This window comes from Cervus canadensis, chromosome 5 (assembly GCF_019320065.1).
Source record: "Cervus canadensis isolate Bull #8, Minnesota chromosome 5, ASM1932006v1, whole genome shotgun sequence".
Lineage (NCBI taxonomy): Eukaryota > Metazoa > Chordata > Mammalia > Artiodactyla > Cervidae > Cervus > Cervus canadensis.
Genome location: NC_057390.1, coordinates 42,816,031 through 42,837,837, shown reverse-complemented (window position 1 = coordinate 42,837,837; position 21,807 = coordinate 42,816,031). Strand labels below are relative to the sequence as shown.

Below are 21,807 nucleotides of genomic sequence, written 5' to 3'. Positions count from 1 at the left end.
CGCTTCTACTGTATAATCGTAAAGGATTTTATTTTGGTCCTACCTGAAAGGCCTAGTGGTTTTTCCTGCTCTCTTCAATGTAAGTCTGAATTTTGCAATAACAGTCGTGTGATCTGAGCCACTTATATTAATCTACTGTCTGTATAGACCACATTTTGTTTATCCCTTTATCTGTTGAAGGACACTTGAGTTGTTTCTGCCTTTTGGCTATTGTGGGTAACGCTGCTGAGAACATGGGTGTGCAGATATCTATTTGAGATTTTGTTATTAACTCTTGAATTTGTACCCATGAGTAGAATTGCTGGGTTGTAATCTGTGTTTAGATTTAGATAAATTGCAAACTGTTTTCCATAGTGGCAGCACCATTTTTTATCTCCATCAGCAGTGTAAGAGGATTTCAATTTCTCTACATTCTTTTTTTTTTTCTTCTTTTTAAAATTAGAGCCATCCTGGTAGGGGTTTTTTATTGTGGCTTTGATTTGCATTTTCCCGATTACTAATAATGTTGAGCATCTTTGCATGGCTTATTGGTCATTTGCATATCTTTAGTGCAGTAGCTACCTAAGCCCTTTGCTTTGGGCTTTTTAATTGAATATTTGTCTGTTATTGAGTTGTAGAAATACTTTATATATTTTGGATATAATTTCCAAATGTTTTTTCTCATTCTATAAGTTTTCCTTTCACTTTTTTTTGTAATGTCAGTTGATGCAAAACGTTTTTAATTTTAATGAATCTCATTTACCTGTTGTTTCTTATGTTTTTGGTGTTATATCTAAGAGTACATTGCCAAATGTGAGCTAACGGAGATTTAACCCTATGTTTTCTTCTGAGAGTTTTGTTAATTTTGGTTCTTAATGTTGACCCATTTTGAGTTAGTTTGTATACATGGTGTGAGGAAGGTATATAGATGGTGTGAGGAAGGGGGTGTGATTTCATTCTTCTGCACGTGGAAAATCAATTGTATCATCACCGTCTATTGAAGAGACTGTTCTTTTTCCACTGAATAGACATGGCATGCTTGTCAGAAATTAATTGTCCATAGCTTTATGGGTTTGTTTCTGAACTCTCAATTTTGTTTAGTTGGTCTATATGTCTCTCCTTAGGTCAGTGGCATGTTGTTTTGATTGCTGGAGTCTTATACTAAGTTTTGCATTGGGGAAGTGGTATGTCTTTCAACTTCATTCTATTTCTAGAGTGTGTTTGGGGCCCCTTATAATACCATATGAATTTGAGGATTGACCTTTCTATTTCTTCAAAAAAGGCTGTTGGAATTCTCATGAGATTGCATTGAATCTGTAGATTCCTTTGGGTGGTATTCACCCATTTGTAATATTAGGTCATCCTATTCATGAACACACCTTTCCGTTTATTTAGGTCTTTAATTCCTTTCAGCAGTGTTTTAAATTTATCAGCATACAGGTTTTTTGCCTCCTTGGTAACTTTACTCCCAGGTATTTGATTCTTTCATAAGCTTTTGTGACTGAAATTGCTTTATCAATTCACTCTTCGGCTTGTTCAGCACAGCTGACCGTTGTGTGCTAATCTTGTGTCCTGCAGTGTTGCTGGATTAGCTTTTTAGCTATAGTAGTTTTCTTGTGAATTTTTTGGGACTTTATATAGGATTGCATCATCTATGGATATTGATAGTTTTGCTGCTTCCTTTCAATTCAGTTTTGTTCTGTTTTTGTAATTTCTTTCCTGTCTAAAATTGTTCTGATTAAAATTTCCAACTCAGTGTTGAATAGAAGCACCGAAAGCCATTCCTGATCTTAAGGGGAAAGCCTTTAATCTTTCATCATTGAGTGTGGTGTTGCTATTGATGGTGTTTAGTCGCTAAGTCATGTCTGACTTTTTGTGACCCTGTGGACTATAGCCTGCCAGAAATCCTCTACAAAAGTCCCTCTGTCCATGGGATTTCCCAGGCAAGGATACTGTAGTGGGTTACCATTTCTTTCTCCAGTGGATCTTCCCGACCCGGGTATTGAACCTGCATCTCCTGCTTGGCAGGCAGATTCTTTACCACTGGCACCACCTGGGAAGCCCTGCACATGATGTTAGCTGTGATCTCTTCATTAATGACCTTTATCATGTTGAGGAAAATTCTGAAAGAGATGGGAATACCAGACCACCTGACCTGCCTCTTGAGAAACCTGTATGCAGGTCAGGAAGCAAGAGTTAGAACTGGACATGGAACAACAGACTGGTTCCAAATAGGAAAAGGAGTATGTCAAGGCTGTATATTGTCACCCTGCTTATATGCAGAGTACATCATAAGAAACGCTGGGGTGGAGGAAGCACAAGCTGGAATCAAGATTGCTGGGAGAAATATAAATAACCTCAGATATGCAGATGACACTACCCTTATGGCAGAAAGTGAAGAAGAACTAAAGAGCCTCTTGATGAAAGTGAAACAGGAGAGTGAAAAAGTTGGCTTAACGCTCAACATTCAAAAAACTTAAGATCATGGCATCCAGTCCCATCACTTCATGGCAAATAGATGGGGAAACAGTGGCTGACTTTATTTTTCTGAGCTCCAAAATCACTGCAGTTGGTGATTGCAGCCATGAAATTAAAAGACGCTTACTCCTTGAAAGGAAAGTTATGACCAACCTAGACAGCATATTAAAAAAGCAGAGACATTACTTTGCCAACAAAGGTCCGTCTCGTCAAGGCTGTGGATTTTCCAGTAGTCATGTGTGGATGTGAGAGCTGGACTATAAAGAAAGCTGAGCACCAAAGAATTGATGCTTTTGAACTGTGGTGTTGGAGAAGACTCTTGAGAGTCCCTTGGACTGCAAGGAGATCAGTCCTGGGTGTTCATTGGAAGGACTGATGTTGAAGCTGAAACTCCAATACTTTGGCCACCTGATGCGAAGAGCTGACTCATTTGAAAAGACCCTGGTGCTGGGAGGGATTGGGGGCAGGAGGAGAGGGGGACGACAGAGGATGAGATGGTTGAATGGCATCACCGACTCAATAGACATGGGTTTGGGTAGACTTCGGGAGTTGGTGATGTACAGGGAGGCCTGGCGTGCTGCGCTTCATGGGGTCGCAAAGAGTTGGACACGACTGAGCAACTGAACTGAACTGATCATGTTGAGGATATTCTTTGCTTTCTGAGAGAATCAGTTTTCTGAGAGTTTTTATCATGAATGAATGTTGGATTTTGTCACATACTGTTTTCCTTTTGATGGCACTTGACATGGTCTTGCAGTTTATTGCCTTTGTTCTTTTAATGTGATGTATTAGTTAACTCATTGTCTTGTATGAAATCAACCTTGCATTCCTCGGACAAAAATTCCTGTTGGTTATGGTGTATAATAGTTTTAATGTGTTCTTGGTTCATTTTGCTGAGAGTACTTTGTGGAAAATTAGAGTTAAATTTTTTTTTAGTAGACTTTAGAACAGTTTCAAGTTCAGAGCAAAATTGTAATGAAGGTAATTTTCCCACATTCGTCCTGCCTGCCCCAGTGTCAGCATTTCCCACAGAATAGAACACTTGTTACAGTTGATGAACTTAAATATTTTCATCCAAAGTCCATGGTTTACCTTAGAGTTCACTCTTGGTGGTGTACAGTCATGGGTTTTGACAAATGTATAAAGACATGTATTCATTGTTATTGTGTCATACATAGTAGCTTCGCTGCCCTAAAGATCCTCTGTGTTGTGCTGTTCGTACCTTCTTCTCTGCAGGCCCAGGCTACCACTAACGTTTTTACTGTCTACGTACTTTTGCCTTTTCCAAAATGTAATATAGTTGGAATCCTAAGAATGTAGCCTTTTCGGATTGGTTTAAGTTTCCTTCATGTCTCTTTATAGCTTCATTGCCATCTGAAATACCACCTGTTGCGGCTCTGTTGTCCTGCCTAGATGGGATTCTTAAAAGCATTCAGTCAGAACCTCACTGATGTTCTGTTTGACTAGGTTGCTCCTCAGGCAGACTGTATGCCCGCATTGTCTGAACCATGGTTCCTCTTATTCTGAGGAGGCTTATTAAGGAAACAACCATTATTATAGTAAAACCAACCTGTCTCATGAAGGTCTGAACCCAGTTTACATTGAGTGCAGATGTAAACACAGTTCTGTTACTGAGTGAATGATCCAGTGGTAGATGAGTTTCTCTACAAGCATAGCAAGACATGACCAAAAGTGAGTTCTTTCAATGTTTGACTGCCTAAAGCCAGTATGGTAACTTTTCTGATAACCTTAGCTTAAAACTAAAAATATAAAAAGGATTGGGAGAACCCACTTTCAGGGTCTTTAATCCTAATGAAAACCTAGATAAAATGAGTTTTTCCTGTTTGCTTCACTGGAATTTTCACTCTCTACTCAGCTTGGTTAAAGATATACTTCTGTGATGCTCTGATAGGTGTACTGGACCTAACCGCCATGGTGTGCAGGGGAGGTGAGTGGCGCTGGGGGCCCTCCTCTCGCTCTGCTCTTCGTGTCTTTTCCTGTGCAGACATGAGGCATGCACGCCCAGCCGGGTGCTCTTCCTCAGCTGATCCTCAGACTCACTGCCCCTAGCTATCCTTTGACTAGGTTAGTGAGAATCTTAGTCATGAATTCATATATGACTCTGATTGGATGACGAAGCGTTGGCTACCTGAAGAAGAATCATAGTTACTCTGCCATTTATTTGACTTCATTGAATTTCTTCACTCTGACGTTGAATGTACTGGGCAGAAACCGTCTCATATCAGTACCTACTGTTACCTTTGTTTAAATTAAACAGATTGCTCAGGGCTGCCCCATTTGGACAGTTGCATTCTGGTTTTAGTCACTGGTTTTAGACCATAGCATGCATGGGGCAGACAAGGTAAAGTTAGAGAGCTAGGCAGATGCCATGTTATGCTAGTCTTTGGTGAGAAATAGGGATATTTTCAAAGTGTAATGGAAGCCAAAAAAGGGTTTACAGTTTTAAATACACAGTGTCATTTGTGTTATGTTTTGACAAATTAACTTTGAGAGGGAGACAGGAATAGCCATTTCAGTCATCCCACAGAGAGGTGATAGCAGGCCTGGACTTTGACAGTAGCAGTAGAGATGTAGAAAAATGTGGACTGAGATAACCCAGAAGGTAGAACTATCACATCTTGATCATTTGCACATAAATTTAGAGCTCAGGAGAATCAAAGACACATATCTGGGAGTCAGGGTAGTCCTCAGTGAGATGGATTATATATCCCAGATGAGACAGTCTGAGAGAGAAGAGGAGCTGGAGAGGGAATGACCACCATGATAGAAGTGAAGTGAGGAGAACCTGTGTTTGTTGAAGACATGAGAAGAGTGTTTCAGGAAGATGGGTGCCATTCAGGAGTGTCTTCTGTAGAGTTCATAAAAAGGAGAAAATGGAAATACTTCATAGTAAACAGTGAAGAGGTGTTAAATTTTTGCAGTTCACCTGCCCCAGGTAACCACTTCTGCACATTAATCAGGTTTCTAGTCAAATATCCCCCTTCCCAAGACCTTCCCTGACAAGCCTGTCTCTTTCCCATTGTATAAAATATGTGATGCCTTGTCTGTGCGCCTCCACCCTCACCAGCTGAGGGAGGAGAAACTCCCAGCTAGATAGGCACTGTTAGGGTGCCTGTGCTTTTTGGGATAAGTACTGATTGTAGCTTTGTCAAAATGTGGTGTTCTGTAGAGAACTGATGAGGTGCTGTAAGAGCATTCTGTCCTGCCTCCATGGAGATTACTGTCTGCTTCTCACCCTTCCTGAAGTGCAAGCTTCCTGCTTGAAGACAGACTTTGTTTACTGCCAATTCCCCAGCACTCAGAATGATGCTTGGAGACTAGTAGGCACAGCAACATCTAACATCCATATTTTTTAGAAATAAAATCAGTAAATGAAAACATTGCTTTTTTCACATAATACATTGATTTTTATTTTTCTGTGTCCTTCTGTCATTTTCAAAAAAAGTTGTTTGATGCTCTGTACTTTAATCATGTGTGTATGACACCATCTGGTGTGCTCCAGCATTCTGGACTTTGGAGCCTGTAGACATAAAAGAACCAGGGTGTGGACTTGGATTATTAGCAGGAGAATTAATACCAGGAGAGGCAAATTTTATTTCTGTCTGTCTAACTCTTTGAGTGTAAGATAATGGTCTGTGGAGAGGTCGGTAACTGGACCCGGAAGCCCCAGTGCCTCAGCCGCTCTGCAGTACTTTGTTCTTCTTCCCCCATAAAGGCGTGCACATGGCAGGAGAAGTGAGGTCTCTCTCTGGTGTACTTCTCCGCCAGGAAAGTGGGTTCTGTCTGTTTACTTAGCTGTAAAGTGAGAGGAACACCACACGGTTCCTAAGGTTTCTTGCTGATATATAAGTTCTTAATTTCTGATGTCATCTTGTCTTGTTTTTCTTAAATTTCTTTGATGTTTCATGAGAATTAGACGTAGTTTCATGATTCTAGAACATGTGTGCATTTCTCCAGGCAGTTTTTACCTTTTAAGTGCTAGGTTGCTTGTGTGCTCAGTCTTGTCCAACTCTTTGTGACCCCATGAACTCTAGCCCACCAGGCTCTTCTGTCCATGGGATTTTTTTCAGTCAAGAATACTGAGTGGATGTTAACATTGTTACAACAGATTTTAATTCTTATGAAAAATATGCAAAATTTGAAATACGAAGAATAAAATAATTCTTAATTTTTTTTTTAGAAGTCAATGAAAGGATTCTATTTTGCAAAGCTGTATTATGAAGCTAAAGAATATGATCTTGCTAAAAAGTAAGTATCAAACTGTCAACTTGCCTTAAGTCTAAAACCAGGGCCTTTTCTTATGTTCTTCTTTGAAATGGATAAAAATGGGTATTTTAGCAGTTCTTCCTAAGTATGTCCTGGAAATGAGGGATTCATCCCTCAGATTGATGGTGAGGACAAGAGTGGATTATGTGAAGATTGAGTCTAGAATGATGCTTTCTACATGCTGGCTGCTTGTCCCTACCTCGGGCAAGAAATCATCTGGCATTAAACTTTCTCTAGAGATTGTTTTAGGTTAGAATAAAAGAGAACCATGCTTACATCTTGATTTCTTCCTGGTTAGCTATCTGCTACTTCCATCAGCTAGAAAATAGCAGTGAGTATAAGGTTAAACTAATTGCTGGGCGGGAGAATAGCTTGTGTCAGAGATAACTTTAGTTGACTACTAGTGAGTGATCCTCCAAGGCCAAGAAGGCTGTTGATCTGATCTCCTGATTTTCAGTAGCTTAAAGCTGGAAATTAAGAGGGAGGTAGGCTATTGAAGGCATTGATGGGAAGATGAAAATTTTGATAAGAAAATGTTAGCACCTTTATTGACCTAGCAGCTATAGTTCCTTACTTTATAAAATGACACTTTTTCCTCCAGTGTTAATCTGTGCTCTGATTCTTCCTGTGATAACGTTCACTGGGCCTAGAAGATCCTTGTTTGTAGTCAAGTCATCTGCATTTGGTGGTATACTGAGTGACTCCTGTGCAGTCCCCTTAGATGTTATTGTTTAAAAGATAAACAGAAAAAAAAAGAGAGAGAGAGAAAAAAAAAAAGATGAACAGATTATCTTAGTGTTTGTTTGGGAATTAGTGCTCTTTAGTATTTTGCATTATGATAACTTAAAGGTTTAGTGTAATCACTTTGTAATTTCTCTGCAAAACTTTGTAGTGCTTTACCAAAGTGTAATAGAAAAAAAGGTAACTTATGTGTTCATTTCTTATGAGTGGATAGCACTGAGGAAAACTTGGTGAATGTAGCGTTTAATGACAAAGTGAGTGTGTCCTTGACTTTGTGTGTGTGTGTGTGTGTCTAGGTGCTGTTGACTTTGTGTGTGTAGGTGCTATCAACTCTGTGTGTGTGTATGTCTAGGTGCTGTCGACTGTGTGTGTGTGTGTGTGTGTGTGTGTAGGTGCTGTCGACTTTGTGTCTAGGTGCTGTCGACTGTGTGTGTGTAGGTGCTATCAACTTCGTGTCTAGGTGCTCTTGACTGTGTGTGTGTGTGTAGGTGCTATCGACTTTGTGTCTAGGTGCTGTTGACTGTGTGTGTGTGTGTGTGTGTCTGTGTAGGTGCTGTCGACTTTGTGTCTAGGTGCTGTTGACTGTGTGTGTGTGTCTAGGTGTTGTCTGTTTCTTCCTGTGGATGCTCCTGAATTTCTTCGTACTCTGCTCTAAGTAAATAGTGGTGTTCATCAGAAAACAGTAGTAATTAGTTTAGTGGTTGCTTAGCATAAAGTATTTTCTCTGCATTTAAACACAGTTCTAAATGTGGTATTTTAAAGATTGTTTTTATATTATTATTTCTGAACAGATATATATCTACATATATTAATGTGCAAGAAAGGGATCCCAAAGCTCACAGATTTCTCGGTCTTCTTTACGAAGTGGAGGAAAACATAGAGAAAGCTGTTGAATGTTACAAGGTAAACTGTATAAGGTTAGAACATAACCACACACATAATGTCCAGGTTAATTTATGTAGTAAATAATTCAGGTATGTTTTATGGATGTCTTGAAAACAAGCACTCATATCATCATACTATTAAGCAAAAAAGCTTGAAACAGATTTTAAAATATTTGGCCCAAAGAGTGCCAAAGTATTTTGTCATGGAGAGGTTAGCACTTGGAAAAGAATATTAACACTTGTAAATTTTAAGTTTACTATAGTGAGAAATGCATGGTTCCTTTCCTTCCCTCCTTCCTTTTCTTTTTTGCATTTACCAAATAAATTTTTATTCATTTTCAAAAAACTTGCAGACAGTTTAATTTTAACAACTTTGAAGTAACGTGTTGTCATTTAGAAATAGTTTGTAATGGAGTACTTGTTAAGTTTTTAAATTTTGTGTATGAGTGAATAGACTTTAGGAATCCTACTAATTTCTTAATTGTTTTTGGTATCAGCGTTCAGTGGAATTAAACCCAACACAGAAAGATCTTGTGTTGAAGATTGCAGAATTGCTCTGTAAAAATGACGTTACCGATGGAAGAGCTAAATACTGGGTTGAACGAGCAGCTAAACTTTTTCCAGGAAGTCCTGCAATTTATAAACTAAAGGTAAAAAAAAACTAAAGAAAACAAAGCATATAATAAAAGCAGGTGGAGAAAAGTTAAAGACGCAGCTATTGCTAGTACTTGGAATTTAAATGACTTAAGTAGTAAGCTGTAAACTGGCGTGGTGGGGAGGGGGATGGGATCCTAGGGGTGTAGACCTTTAGTTGTAGGGGTATAGACCATTACTGTATATAAGTCTGGGGGTGTGACATAGGAGCTGTGACCCTTGGCAATAGTACTGCAGTGTGCGTGAGGCAGAGTAAGTGTCACTGGGCGGTGATGGCCATCCACAGGGTATGAGGTCACAGTGTGCTGTTTCACTAGGAACCCGTTTGCTTTCCAAGTGGCATCTCATCTACCTTCACAGTGGTTACTGTTTTAGGGACTCTGCTGTTCCTTAGCTATTAGTGGATGGTGGAGCTGAGATTTATTATAAATTGCGCTCTGTCTGGTATAAAAGTTTCACTTCATGGGGTGAAAATTACCCAGAAGATGACAGTTTTAAAGAACCATTATATAAATTTGGTAAAGACTGTGTTATAGGATAGTGAGGTTTTTAAGCAGAAGTTAAAAGTTTCTCTAGTGTATTATAAGTGACTACTAAAAGTGATAGAAATTTGTTGCTAATGTATTAACTGGCTCTTCATGTTATTCTTTACTGAGTGAAATATAGTTTACTAGGAGACTTTTTGGAGAAAGACTTTCCAAAATTTGCTAGACAAACAGAATTTTAACTGTAATTTTAATTGTCTATTGGTCCCCCCTGCTGTGCAACTTGTTTGATCTTAGTTCCCCAACCAGGGATTGAAACCAGGGCCCCTGCAGGAAAAGTGGGGAATTCTCATTTACATTGTTTTTATCCCTCATTTATACGTGTTTGCAATAGAATTCTTAAATGTTTTTTATTGAAATAATTATAGATTTTTCTCAGGAAGTTGCAGAGGTCGTACAGACAGGTCTTGAGTGTGCTCCATCCAATCAGAAACAGAATTTCCCCCGAAAGTACATGGTTCAATGGTGGTTCCATCTTGGTGGGATTGTTGAACAGTCACCACAGGGTTTGGCATGGGTGCAGTACCCGTGTAGTCCTTGTTCCACCTGTCACGTGTAGACATGCGTATCCAGCACTGCATCACCATGGGGGTGTCTCTCATGCCTCCGTTTCTGTGATCACATCCACCTCTTCTTCCCATCATCCTTAGCTTCTGCCAACTGGTAATTTGTTCTCTGTCTTTATAATTTGTAACTAAAAAATGTCATATGAATAGAAGCAGGCATCATGTGACCTTTTGCAGTTGGCTCTTCATTCTGCATGGTGCCCTTGAGACCTTTCAAGTTGTGTGTATCAGGATAGGTTCCTTGCTTTTTGCTGAGTAGTATGTCCTCATACAGGTGTGTTCCACCATTGAACCATTTACTTTGGGAGGAAATTCTGTGTTTCCAATTTTTAGCTATTACATATCAGGTGTAAAACAATTGTGTACAGATTTTTAAATCAAAAGTGTCTTTAAAAGCCCTGGAGATTAAATACTAGTAACATTTTTTTTTTTCTCCCTGTGATAAGCACCTGGGTTTTAAGTATTAATCAAAAATGTTGTTTCATAGTGCAGATTTGTTTCCCTTATTAGTATCTTTGTTTCATGCCTCAAATATAATTTTTCATTGGTCCTGACTTTCTTCGTTGGCCACAAGAGTCCATTCCGTTTGGTGACAGTGGTGTTATAGACCATGTGTCTAATGGGAGGGGATTGTTTTCTTGCAGTATAACAAAAGTTTAATTGTTGGTGAAGCATCCTGATTTTCTTTAATGACTTTAAAAGTAATGTTGTTTAAAACTAATAAATCTTATGTCAGATATTTTTCCTGGAACTTTTGGCCTAGAAATCCATGAAATTTGTAACTATTAAGCAGAGTACTTCTGTTTTTCCTAGAAGTTGAGGCTTACTTAAGATTAGTTTTTTAGCACTTCTTTAATGAACAAAAATATCATTGATAGGAAGGCTTTCTTTTGGGTTTGAGAGTAAAGTTTTTGAAAAACATCTGAAATGGTGCTGGTCTTTTACCTAATTTTAAACATGTAATTGATGTCTAGGGCTTCTTTGAAGTTATAGACCAGGTGTAAATTTATGGAACTGGTCCAGGAGGAGATTGATGACAGCACCACTGGGCGGTGGGCAGGAGGTGAGTGCAGGAAGGGGAAGTGAAGCTTACAGGCCGTGGCTTCCACTTTCTCTGTGGAGGATGAGCGGAGATCCTAAAGAGAGGGTCAGAGGAAAGAGGAGTATGAAGTGAACTCTTCAGGGAGTGGAGAAAATGAGTCTTTAGAAGTAAACTAGGACTTTTTTCTAGGCATTGCCAGTCTGATGGTTTAAGATTATAAAGGTGAATCAGTTGGCCTGGTTGTAATTCCCCATGCTTCCAGATGCCCTTCACATGCTCATCTGTTAGTGCACTGGGGTGGAGACTGCCCAGATGGGGGCTTCCAGGGAGGGGCAGAGAGACATAACTGAGGGCTCTATCTGTAAGTAGGGAGTCATTGGATGCAAGACTCTGGTGTTTTAGCTTGACAGGGAAGGAAAGTGTATGTGTGTGTTTTATGGAAAATTAAAAGGACCTTTTCATGCAGTAGAGACAGAAGATGCAGCAGTGAGGCTGTGCTAGCCCCAGGGCAGTGAGAGAATGAGAGGGTTGCTGTGGTCTGAGTGGTTTGTTCAGAGTATGGATTTTGCCACATGGATGGCTGAGGCTGGTGTGGAGTGGTGAAGGTGAAGCTGTGAAACAACAGAGTGGCCAGGCTCTCCTGTGTCTTGTGCTGCTTGTAGTGATGTATCTTAAGGATGAACGAGGGTAGTTCTATTCCAGGTGCTGATAAGGAGGAGTGGGAGGCGTGACCAGGTAGCACATCCTTTAGTAAAATGTTATAAACAGTTTTGGGGGAGGAGGGGCATGATCAGGCGATGATGCTGGGAGTGAGTCGGTCACCACCTCCTCCACCTGTACGTGGACTAGTGGATAAGTGATGGCAGCTGTCTTGGAATGGCACTGTCGTTCAGTAAGGGAAAGGTGACGACCAAGGAGATGGTGGCACAGTAGGAGCTCCACAGTGGGGAAGTGGGAGCGGGGACTGAGCAGCCTTGAGATCCAGAGCACATGGAGGGTGAGGACACGTGGGTGCAAGGGTCCCTTCTGGTCATGACAGGGGCATGCAAGGATGTTCTGAGCTGAGTCCAGGCCCTCCTGCTGCTCTGTAGTCCCAGATGTTTCTCTCCATGTATTTTCTGGAGGTTTAGCTTCTGGAAGTGACTAACGGCGCTAATGAGGTATATAGGGTGGGAATTGACTAAAGCCAGACACAGTGGGATGGTACTCATAGGAGCCATGATGTTTTTAAAATTGCACAGATGATTCTCTGATTAATGGTTCTTTATAAATAGGAACAGCTTTTAGATTGTAAAGGTGAAGATGGATGGAATAAACTTTTCGACTTGATTCAGTCAGAACTTTATGCAAGGCCTGATGATGTACATGTGAACATCCGACTGGTGGAGCTGTATCGCTCCAACAGCAGGCTGAGGGATGCTGTGGCCCACTGCCACCAGGCTGAGAGGAACACAGCCCTGCGCTCAAGTTTAGAGTGGAATTCCTGTGTGGTACAGACCCTTAAGGTAGGTAAGGGCTGTTGGGTCTCACAATTACCATATATCCCTTTGTATTTAACCACTGCCCTCCATGACCTAAGTCTCTTTCGTTTATGTGTAGCAGCTGTGAAATGAGCTGATTTTACCAGCATGATTTCAATTTACAATGAGCGGATTCAAGAGATAAATATGAGAAATACGTTTGTGTATTTTTTGGTGTTTTTGTAGGCTGATCTAAAACCAACATGGGTTTTCAGCCTGTGAATGGGCAAAGGGGTTTGTAGTCCTAAAACACTTGAGTTTTGTAACACATGATACAGTTTTGTAACTTAGAGTTCTTTTTGCACTACAGGAATACCTGGAATCTTCACAGTGTTTGGAGTCTGATAAAAATAACTGGCGAACAACCAGTCAGGACTTACTTATAGCCTATGCTAACCTGATGGTTCTCACGCTGTCCATGAGAGATGCGCAGGAGAGCAGAGAATTACTGGAGAGGTAGGCCGACCTAGAGAGAGCACTTCAGTGTAAATTACAGATGTCTGTGTTCATTCGTCTAAACAACTTAATGTCATTATTTTTTCTGTAATGTCCAGAGGTAATACTTAATAACATGGTGAACTACTTAGAAGGAACCCTCTTTGGGGGCAGTATTATAATTGGTTTTGTGACACTCTGATTCTTAGAGAACTCTATTACTGTTCTTTGTTAAGTTACTCTTGTAATTAAGCGTCTAGTTTTGGCACGCTTAGTAAAGAGTTGAGCCTGAAAATGCACATCCTTGTTGCTCTTCCATAATTCTGAGGACCAGTGTCTCCACTTGATTAAAATAAATTCCATTGAACAGACATGTCACTTGGATTTGTATGTCAATTTAGAGCTCGTAGGCTAAGCCAGGCTCACCGCCTGCTTGTGAGTGGGGCTCCCCTGACACAGCCGTCCTCCTGCTATGTCAGCTGTGTGCTCACGCACTGCAGCGGTGGAGGCGAGCCCTGTGGCAGAGCTGCTGTGCCCTCAGAGCCACATCAGCATGGGGTCCGTGATGGACAAGGTTGCTGCTCCGTGGTGCACACTCTCATTCTGAAAAGTAATGGTTCCTCCCCCATCTGACACGGCAGGGAGTTCTTTTCACTGGGGTGTAGGAGAGTAAGTCGTTTTCTTGAGGAAGTACTTGGTGTCTTCATATGGGTAGTATGAGGGAGTAGCCAAAAAGACTCAATCAAACTTCTGATGATTTTAGAAAATATTTAGGATTAGGGGGAAGTGGACATGGTTATATACTTAAAAACTTTTGGTCCCATGAGAAAGTGGTGAGAAAGATGATTTCTTAGTGCTATGATACTACTACTACACATACCCCTTTTAGGAGTCTTGACACCTTCTTCAAGTTCCAGAAATTCACAGGCTAGAAGAAATAATCTGTTGCTCAGATTTCTTATTATAATCTACTTCAAAATCATTGTTCACATTTCTATTAAGTGTTTGCTTTTGATTTTCTTAGAAAATGAAGATTCTGAGGACCATTAGGATTAAAAAGTACTGATTAGTATGTAGATTACAAATAACAGAATTATAATTAACTTAACTCTGTAGTTAAACATATAGTAAAAGCAGTTTTTGTATTAATAATGCATGTGTCTTAGTTGTTTACTTATAATGTGAAATGGCATGTTTATTTTGAGAAATTTCAACTTTGAATTAAATAATGAAACTATATGATGGAGAAGATGTTTTGGAATAAGACATTTTGGAGGTTAAGCTTGAAATATAGGAAGTATGTCGAATAACACGAAGCACTCAAAGATTCATAATTCATAAAACAGAATGGATTGTTGGGAGTTAGGTGTGGAAGGTGATGCTTGAAGTAAATTCCTTTCTCAATTTTATTTAGAATTAAATAATGACACGGAATTATTCACAATGCAGTAGTTTAACACCTGTTTTAATACTTTAATATTCCAGTTTCGATAGCGCTCTTCAGTCTGTGAAGTTTTGTGCAGGTGGAAACGAGGATCTCTCAGCTACGTTCCTGGAAGTGAGAGGACATTTCTACATGCATGCTGGGTCGCTGCTGCTAAAGATGGGCCAACACAGTGACGTGCAGTGGCGCGCGCTCTCGGAGCTGGCTGCGCTCTGCTATCTCATAGCCTTCCAGGTAATCGCTCCCTGTCTGGCATGCCCTTGACCTTTCAGTAAAACTTGATTGTACTTCACATGGGGTATGTCCTGGTATGTGGTGAAAATGGGAAGAAGTATGTACAAAGTTAAAATGAAATACTTTGATGGGGAAAAGAATAACAAGATTTCTTAATATACGGTACTAGTGAGGCGGGTGAAACAGGTACACTGAAGCATTGCCGGTGGCAGTTGGCATTGCTTTGACTGTTTGGAAGATCATTTTGAAGAATTTGATCTTTTTACTGTACCATTTCTGGGAACCTGTAAGGAAATAGTCTCAAGTATAGATAAAACATCATTCAAAAAGATACATAGATACAAGATACATAACTTGGATGAAAATCTAATCAGTAAGTTAGTTTTGGGGCACAGTTGCATAAGCTATTATAGAAGGCTGTTTACCGTAACTTTTAACATGTTAATTGGAAACTTAATTTTTAATATATATACAACATTAACAGTATATTTACTACACGGCTGCATACTTATTCATCCTCGGAAACATGAAACAACTTTATGCATAGAAAGTGACATGAAGAGAATGTGCCAGAATGTGAACCTTTGTCTTTAGATAATGAGATGTTTTAGATGTTTTTAGATAATGACATGAGGGCTCTTGCCCTCCCCTCATCCATTTTTGCAGTTTTAATGTTTGCTTTCGTGAGCTTGCATCATTTCTGAACTGAAAAGAAATGAAGAGTCTTCCACAAAGTGAATTATGCCTAGCTTGTAGAAATTGTTAGCTTTAAAGAATAATCGTTTGCTTGAGAGAAAGAAAAAGGGTTTCACTGTAAAATGACTGTTGGAGGATGTTGCTCTTTGTAGTTCATATCACTTGGGCCTTTTAAAACCTGTTAAGGTGCAGTCCACAGTGCTGCTGTTAGCTCAGCAGAAGCATTTTGTTCATAAGGAATTTATTGGTGAAAAGTAGTGAAGTTAATGAAGTTTGCTAATCTGTACAAGCACTAAAGTGTTCTTATGATTAATATTTTTATAGAATTATCAAGTAGCCGCTCTCTTTAATGGAAATTGAAATGTATTAAATTTTTTAAATGGGTATTTTTATGTTGACACAGTCAACTGCTGTAAACATTGGCCTTTTAAAAATTGAAGTATTGTTGATGTACAATATTTTATAGGTTACAGGTATGTAGTACAGTGATTCACGATTTTTAAAGATTATACTCTGTTTATAGTTATAAAATATTGGCTGCATTCCCTGTGTTGTATATTATACCCTTGTAGCTTATTTTATACACAGTAGTTGTCACCTCTTCACTCTGATACCATCCCCCTCCTCCCAACAGTAACCACTAGTCTCTGTTCTCTATGTCTGTAAGTCTGTTTCTTTTTTGTTGTATTTATTAGTTTGTTGTATTGAACTTTGACCTTTTTAAATAGTAAAAACTACATCTCCCTCCTGATTGATTCTGCAGGCTGATTGAATGGTAGGGTTTTCAGACCCTTGATTAGGGACTGCGGTAGTTCTAGTGAGTTCAGTTGATCTCTGACTTACAACAGTGGCTTGACAATGGTGTGACAGTGATACCCATTCAGTAGAAACTCCACTTTGAGTTTTGAATTCCAATATTTCCGTATGAGCACAGAAAACATAGCCTGAGTACAGCACTGTTATTTATTCTGATGCTTGGATGTTAGTTCATTCTGTAGCTGTACCATAGTTTGGGTTTCATTAAACCGATGCCCTAAAACCGAGATATTGCTATGCTACTTCAAAATAATTCTGCAATGACTACCTTGTGCCATTTCCCATGTGAAAATTTGGGGGTGAAATGAGTTCGAGTGACAGATGGCAGGATCAATGCGTATCTGTGCATTTATAATATTTTGAGCTATTGCCAAATTTCCAGTCTCACAGAGGTTGTACCAAATTATACTGCCATTCCCAATGTAAGAAAATCACTAGAGATTTGACGCCGTTACACCCACTGTCTGTGTAGTTACTTTCAGGATGGTAAGTGTTCATTGGCTGGGACCCAACATGTCAGTGATGGACATTTGCAGCTTTTCAAGGTAGCCTGTTTTATTTTCGGATAATTTGGTTCTTAGTGCTTCCTTATATGGAGTAAAAATATTTCTCAAGCCACTACCCATTGGTGGTGGTCTTTTTCTTTTGGTGTTACCTTCTTTTACAAGATAAATTTTCTTAATACTCAAAGGCAGCTGTCATCTTCTCACCATTCTGTTTACTTGTAGTTCTTCCATCTCTTCTTCATAGGACAGGACTTGGAGCCCTTTTCTTGTCTAGGTTGTTCCCATTACCCTGGTGGTCTCTCAGGTGGTCTGCACTCTGGAAGGGTATGGCGTTTCCATGTCGGGGGTTCCAGTGCTGGGTGGTGGAGAGCTGTCATCTCCCAGGCTGCTCCTGGTCTATCTGTGCAGGGTAGAAAAGGTCTCCAACCAGATGCTCTTGTTTCCCCAGCTGTAACTCCAACATGTTCTTAGTGGAAAGTAATTTCTCATACATGCTCTTTGTAGGCATCTTTTTTAGATTATCTAAATTCCCCAGTTCCCAGTGTTTTGCAGTTGGATTCCCAACTCTCTTTAACCATTGACTGTTTATTCATTATTGAAGAAAAGTACAGTGTAACAGAAAGGAACATTTTACTATTAGAAATGTATCACTAAATTAAGATTTTTGATTCTAAAATGATTAGGTTCCAAGACCAAAGACTAAATTAATAAAAGGAGAAGCTGGACAAAGTCTACTGGAAATGATGGCCTATGATCGTCTGAGCCAATCAGGTACTGGTAACGTTTAACTGATTTTATTTTAAAAAGAAAAAAGAACTTTTTCCTTTTTGAACACATCTTAGATAGTGTCTTCTCTCTGCCCAGGAGATAATTTGTTAGAATTTTCTCTCCTTGCTATATTGAATTAGGGAATGGGAGGAGAGAACGAATGATAAAAAATGGTATAATCTTTAAAAGGAACAAATATTGTTTGCTTCTGGGTGGAGAAACTCTTTAACCCATCCTTAACCTAGCTGCTAGAATCTCCATCCAGAACATTTTAAGAGCACCTCTGGAACTAAGAATCAGTTACTGGTTTGCTAGCCTTTGGGGATAAAAGGTGAGAAAATTAGGGATCTTTCTCTTCAGGAGCTGACAACTTAGAAACAAAGACAGAAGGTGTATATTCACATACTGTTAGGCTGTTGGAATTTGTAGATTTACTCCCAGTTCTTACTATTTGGGTTGGATCCTAAAGGTCTGTTACACTCTCTGGCTTTCCTAAGGCACAAACTTGAAAGTGTTCATGTAGCCAGTGAGTCAAACAGTGAACTGAAGGCTCTGTAGGGAAATGTTTCTGTAAGAGGCAGTTTTGATGTAAAGTTGAAGGGCCTTCATTAAGAGTTAGGAAATGATCTTAAATCCGAGTAGCTGTAAGCTGGGGTCTGTAGGTAGACTGTTGGTCAAGGCTCCTCTGTCCCACAGCTTACTTCTTTATAGGAGACAAACTTTGAGTCCTTGAAATGATCTTTTGGTTTTTTCTTCGATCTCCCTTCTACATTTGCAGAGGGTCACAGTTTGTAAAATGAACTGTGTTGTACTGTCTTTGATCTGGGCCTGCTGAGCTTGTCTCTGCAAATTTTTGAAGAGATAATTGTCTGATAGTAATGAAACCTGACTGACCAGCAGAATTACAGAAAAAAAGTTCTGTTTTTTTTATTTCAAGCAGCCTGATTGTGTAAAATTCACATAATGATATTATTCACCTATTTTAAGTGTACAGTTTAGTGGTATTTTTAGTATGTTCACAGAGTTGTGTGATCATCACTATGCTTTTAGGATATTTCCATTACCTCATGAAGAAACTTGGTACCCATTAGCAATCACTCCCCATTTCCCTGCAAACCACTAGTCCTGGGCAGCCGCCAGTTCTCTGTCTCTTTTATCTCTCTCTGTGCTGGACATTTCATATATTGAATCATACATGCTATGGTCTTTGGATCACTGTCTTCATTTACTTAGCATAGTGCTTTCAAGGTACATCCATGTGTACTAGAACTAGAACGTGAACTAGAACCTCATCCAAGGAGTGTTTTTAAAATAGGTTCAAGTCTGTGGAATCATAATCTCTGGGACTGGAAGTCTAGAACTTAAACAGAAAGATTTTGAGCTCTTTTAAAGGATGATTCTGACCAGCCAGATTTAGAAATTTGGTTATCAGGACAGAAAATTTGAGCTTGATCCTATTCTCCTTTGGCCACTTGAATCCCACACTTTTCCAAATGGAAATCCTTTTGGGATTTTTCGCACACATTTTTTCCTTTCCTTTTACTCTAGCACATAGACACAGATGCTTTGACACCTGTAGTCTATTCATTTTTCACATCAGCACCCTTTTGGGTCCAGCTGTGGTTGATGGGCTGGAGGGTTCATTCTGAGAATGTCATGTTATTTCCCCTTAGGGTAAGTGAATGAAACTGTTGAGAAATGTAACTTTAATCTATGTTTTTTAAATGATGGAAATAATTTGTTTTTCAGGGCATATGCTGCTAAACTTAAGTCGTGACAAGCAAGACTTTTTAAAAGAGGTTGTAGAATCCTTTGCCAACAGGAGTGGGCAGTCAGCTTTGTATGACGCTCTGTTTTCTCGTCAGTTACCTAAGGATAGCTCTTTCCTTGGTAATGATGATATTGGAAGCATTGATGTACAAGAACCGGATCCTGATGAATTGGCTAGATATGATGTTGGTAAGTGGTATTTTTCTAAGGGAAGACTTTGCATTTTAATCCTTTTACACCAGGAGATATATAATAGCAACAGGGGAATTATCCAGAAATGACGACTTAATATTTTTGTGAATTACTTTCAAGGTTTATGGGGGGAGGGTAATATGAGGTGTTGGTAGTGGTTGTGGTAGCATGTGCTTTTCTTCTGAATAGTTCTGTACATGTGATTGGTGTCATGAATTCTCTCAAGTATCATTTTGGTGCTAATACAATCTTTTTAATGAAGTAGCTATAATGTACTTGCCAGTTTCCGTCTGGAAGCTAAGATGTTTCCAGTTTTTTCACTTACATTAAAAATACTGATGACAGTTTTTAGGTGTCTCCATTTCATTTTTTTTTCTATACAGGTTCCTAAAAACATAATTACTGGGGTAAAGTTGATGGACGTGTTTGTCTTGCAAATTGCCGTATTACCAGAAAGCTTGTTCCTCTTTTATGCTTTCGGAAGCCCATAAACTTTTTTAATATTGAATTTCTTAATTTATTAATGTAGTGGTATCCCACTGTTTTCATATTTCTTTACCGAAAGGAAGATCTATTGTTTTCAAGATTTATTATTGGATGGCTATTCTTTTTTTTTCCCCCCTCCCAATTTCTCCTTTATTTATTTATTTATTTTTTTCAGTGGGTTTTGTCATACATTGATATGAATCAGCCATAGATTTACACGTATTCCCCATCCCGATCCCCCCTCCCACATCCCTCTCCACCCAATTTCCTCTGGGTCTTCCCAGTGTACCAGGCCCGAGCACTTGTCTCATGCATCCCACCTGGGCTGGTGATCTGTTTCACCATAGATAATATACATGCTGTTCTTTCTAAACATCCCACCCTCACCTTCTCCCACAGAGTTCAAAAGTCTGTTCTGTACTTCTGTGTCTCTTTTTCTGTTTTGCATATAGGGTTATCGTTACCATCTTTCTAAATTCCATATATATGTGTTAGTATGCTGTAATGTTCTTTATCTTTCTGGCTTACTTCACTCTGTATAATGGGCTCCAGTTTCATCCATCTCATTAGAACTGATTCAAATGAATTCTTTTTAACGGCTGAGTAATATTCCATGGTGTATATGTACCACAGCTTCCTTATCCATTCATCTGCTGATGGGCATCTAGGTTGCTTCCATGTCCTGGCTATTATAAACAGTGCTGCGATGAACATTATTTGACCTCTGTCAGTAGATTTTGTTTTATTGAGTTCTAGTGAGGCTCTTTTTTTCCTTCAAAAGAACTTTTTCCATCAAAACTGTTTTTCTTAAGAACACTAGACTTTGCTTATAGATTTTCCCTGTACTCTGATATGGAAAAGGAGTTATAACATTAAGGTACATTTAATATTACTATGAGTCAGTTGTTTATGTTGGCAAAACTGATGGCACACAAAAATTTCCAAAACCTCAAGCCAGTTTTTTGTTTTTTGTTTTTTTTTTTGCTTTCTTTCAGGTGCCATTCGGGCACATAATGGTAGTCTTCAGCACCTCACCTGGCTTGGCTTACAGTGGAATTCATTACCTACCTTACCTGCAGTTCGAAAATGGCTAAAACAGCTTTTTCATCATTTGCCCCAGGAAACCTCAAGACTTGAAACAAATGCACCTGAATCAATATGTATTTTAGATCTTGAAGTAAGCATAGATTTTAATAACTTAAATACCATGAACACTTTTTTTTTCCCCTAAATTGATTTTTTTTTTCTTTTTTGGTAAATAGGTATTTCTGCTTGGAGTAATATATACCAGCCACTTACAGTTAAAGGAAAAGTCTAATTCTCACTGCAGCTTCTATCAGCCTCTGTGCTTGCCACTGCCTGTGTGTAAACAGCTTTGCACAGAAAGACAGAAAGCATGGTGGGATGCAGTTTGTAATCTAATCCACAGAAAAGCAGTGTAAGTAGTAAAAAAAAAAAATTCCTTTAACTGCACAGGGACTTAATTTAATTCTCATGTAAAGTTTTAATTACCATGTGATGATTAACATATGTGTAAGTGTTGAACTGCATGTTTATAAACCAATTTCATTAAATAAAACTTTTTTTAGACCTGGGACCTCAGCAAAATTGCGACTTCTAGTTCAGCGTGACATAAACACTCTACGAGGCCAGGAAAAAACTGGCCTTCAGCCTGCTCTGCTCGTGCACTGGGCAAAATGCCTTCAGAAAACGGTGAGTTCACTGAAGTGGAGCAGTTTGTAAGAACATTACCTTAATTTTTTT

General features: G+C 39.2%; 1 protein-coding gene across 2 annotated transcripts in view; it reads left to right on the top strand.

Annotated features, from left to right (window-relative positions):
* Positions 1-21,807, top strand: part of RANBP2 (RAN binding protein 2) — a 57,729-nt gene that overhangs the window by 7,255 nt on the left and 28,667 nt on the right. For both annotated transcript variants that reach the window (XM_043468670.1, XM_043468671.1), the window contains exons 2-12: positions 6,659-6,726; positions 8,277-8,388; positions 8,867-9,019; positions 12,451-12,681; positions 13,007-13,152; positions 14,617-14,809; positions 17,511-17,598; positions 19,345-19,554; positions 21,039-21,220; positions 21,306-21,481; positions 21,633-21,756. In XM_043468670.1, coding sequence (XP_043324605.1) covers positions 6,659-6,726; positions 8,277-8,388; positions 8,867-9,019; positions 12,451-12,681; positions 13,007-13,152; positions 14,617-14,809; positions 17,511-17,598; positions 19,345-19,554; positions 21,039-21,220; positions 21,306-21,481; positions 21,633-21,756 — 1,683 coding nt within the window. The remainder of the gene's footprint in view (positions 1-6,658; positions 6,727-8,276; positions 8,389-8,866; positions 9,020-12,450; positions 12,682-13,006; positions 13,153-14,616; positions 14,810-17,510; positions 17,599-19,344; positions 19,555-21,038; positions 21,221-21,305; positions 21,482-21,632; positions 21,757-21,807) is intronic.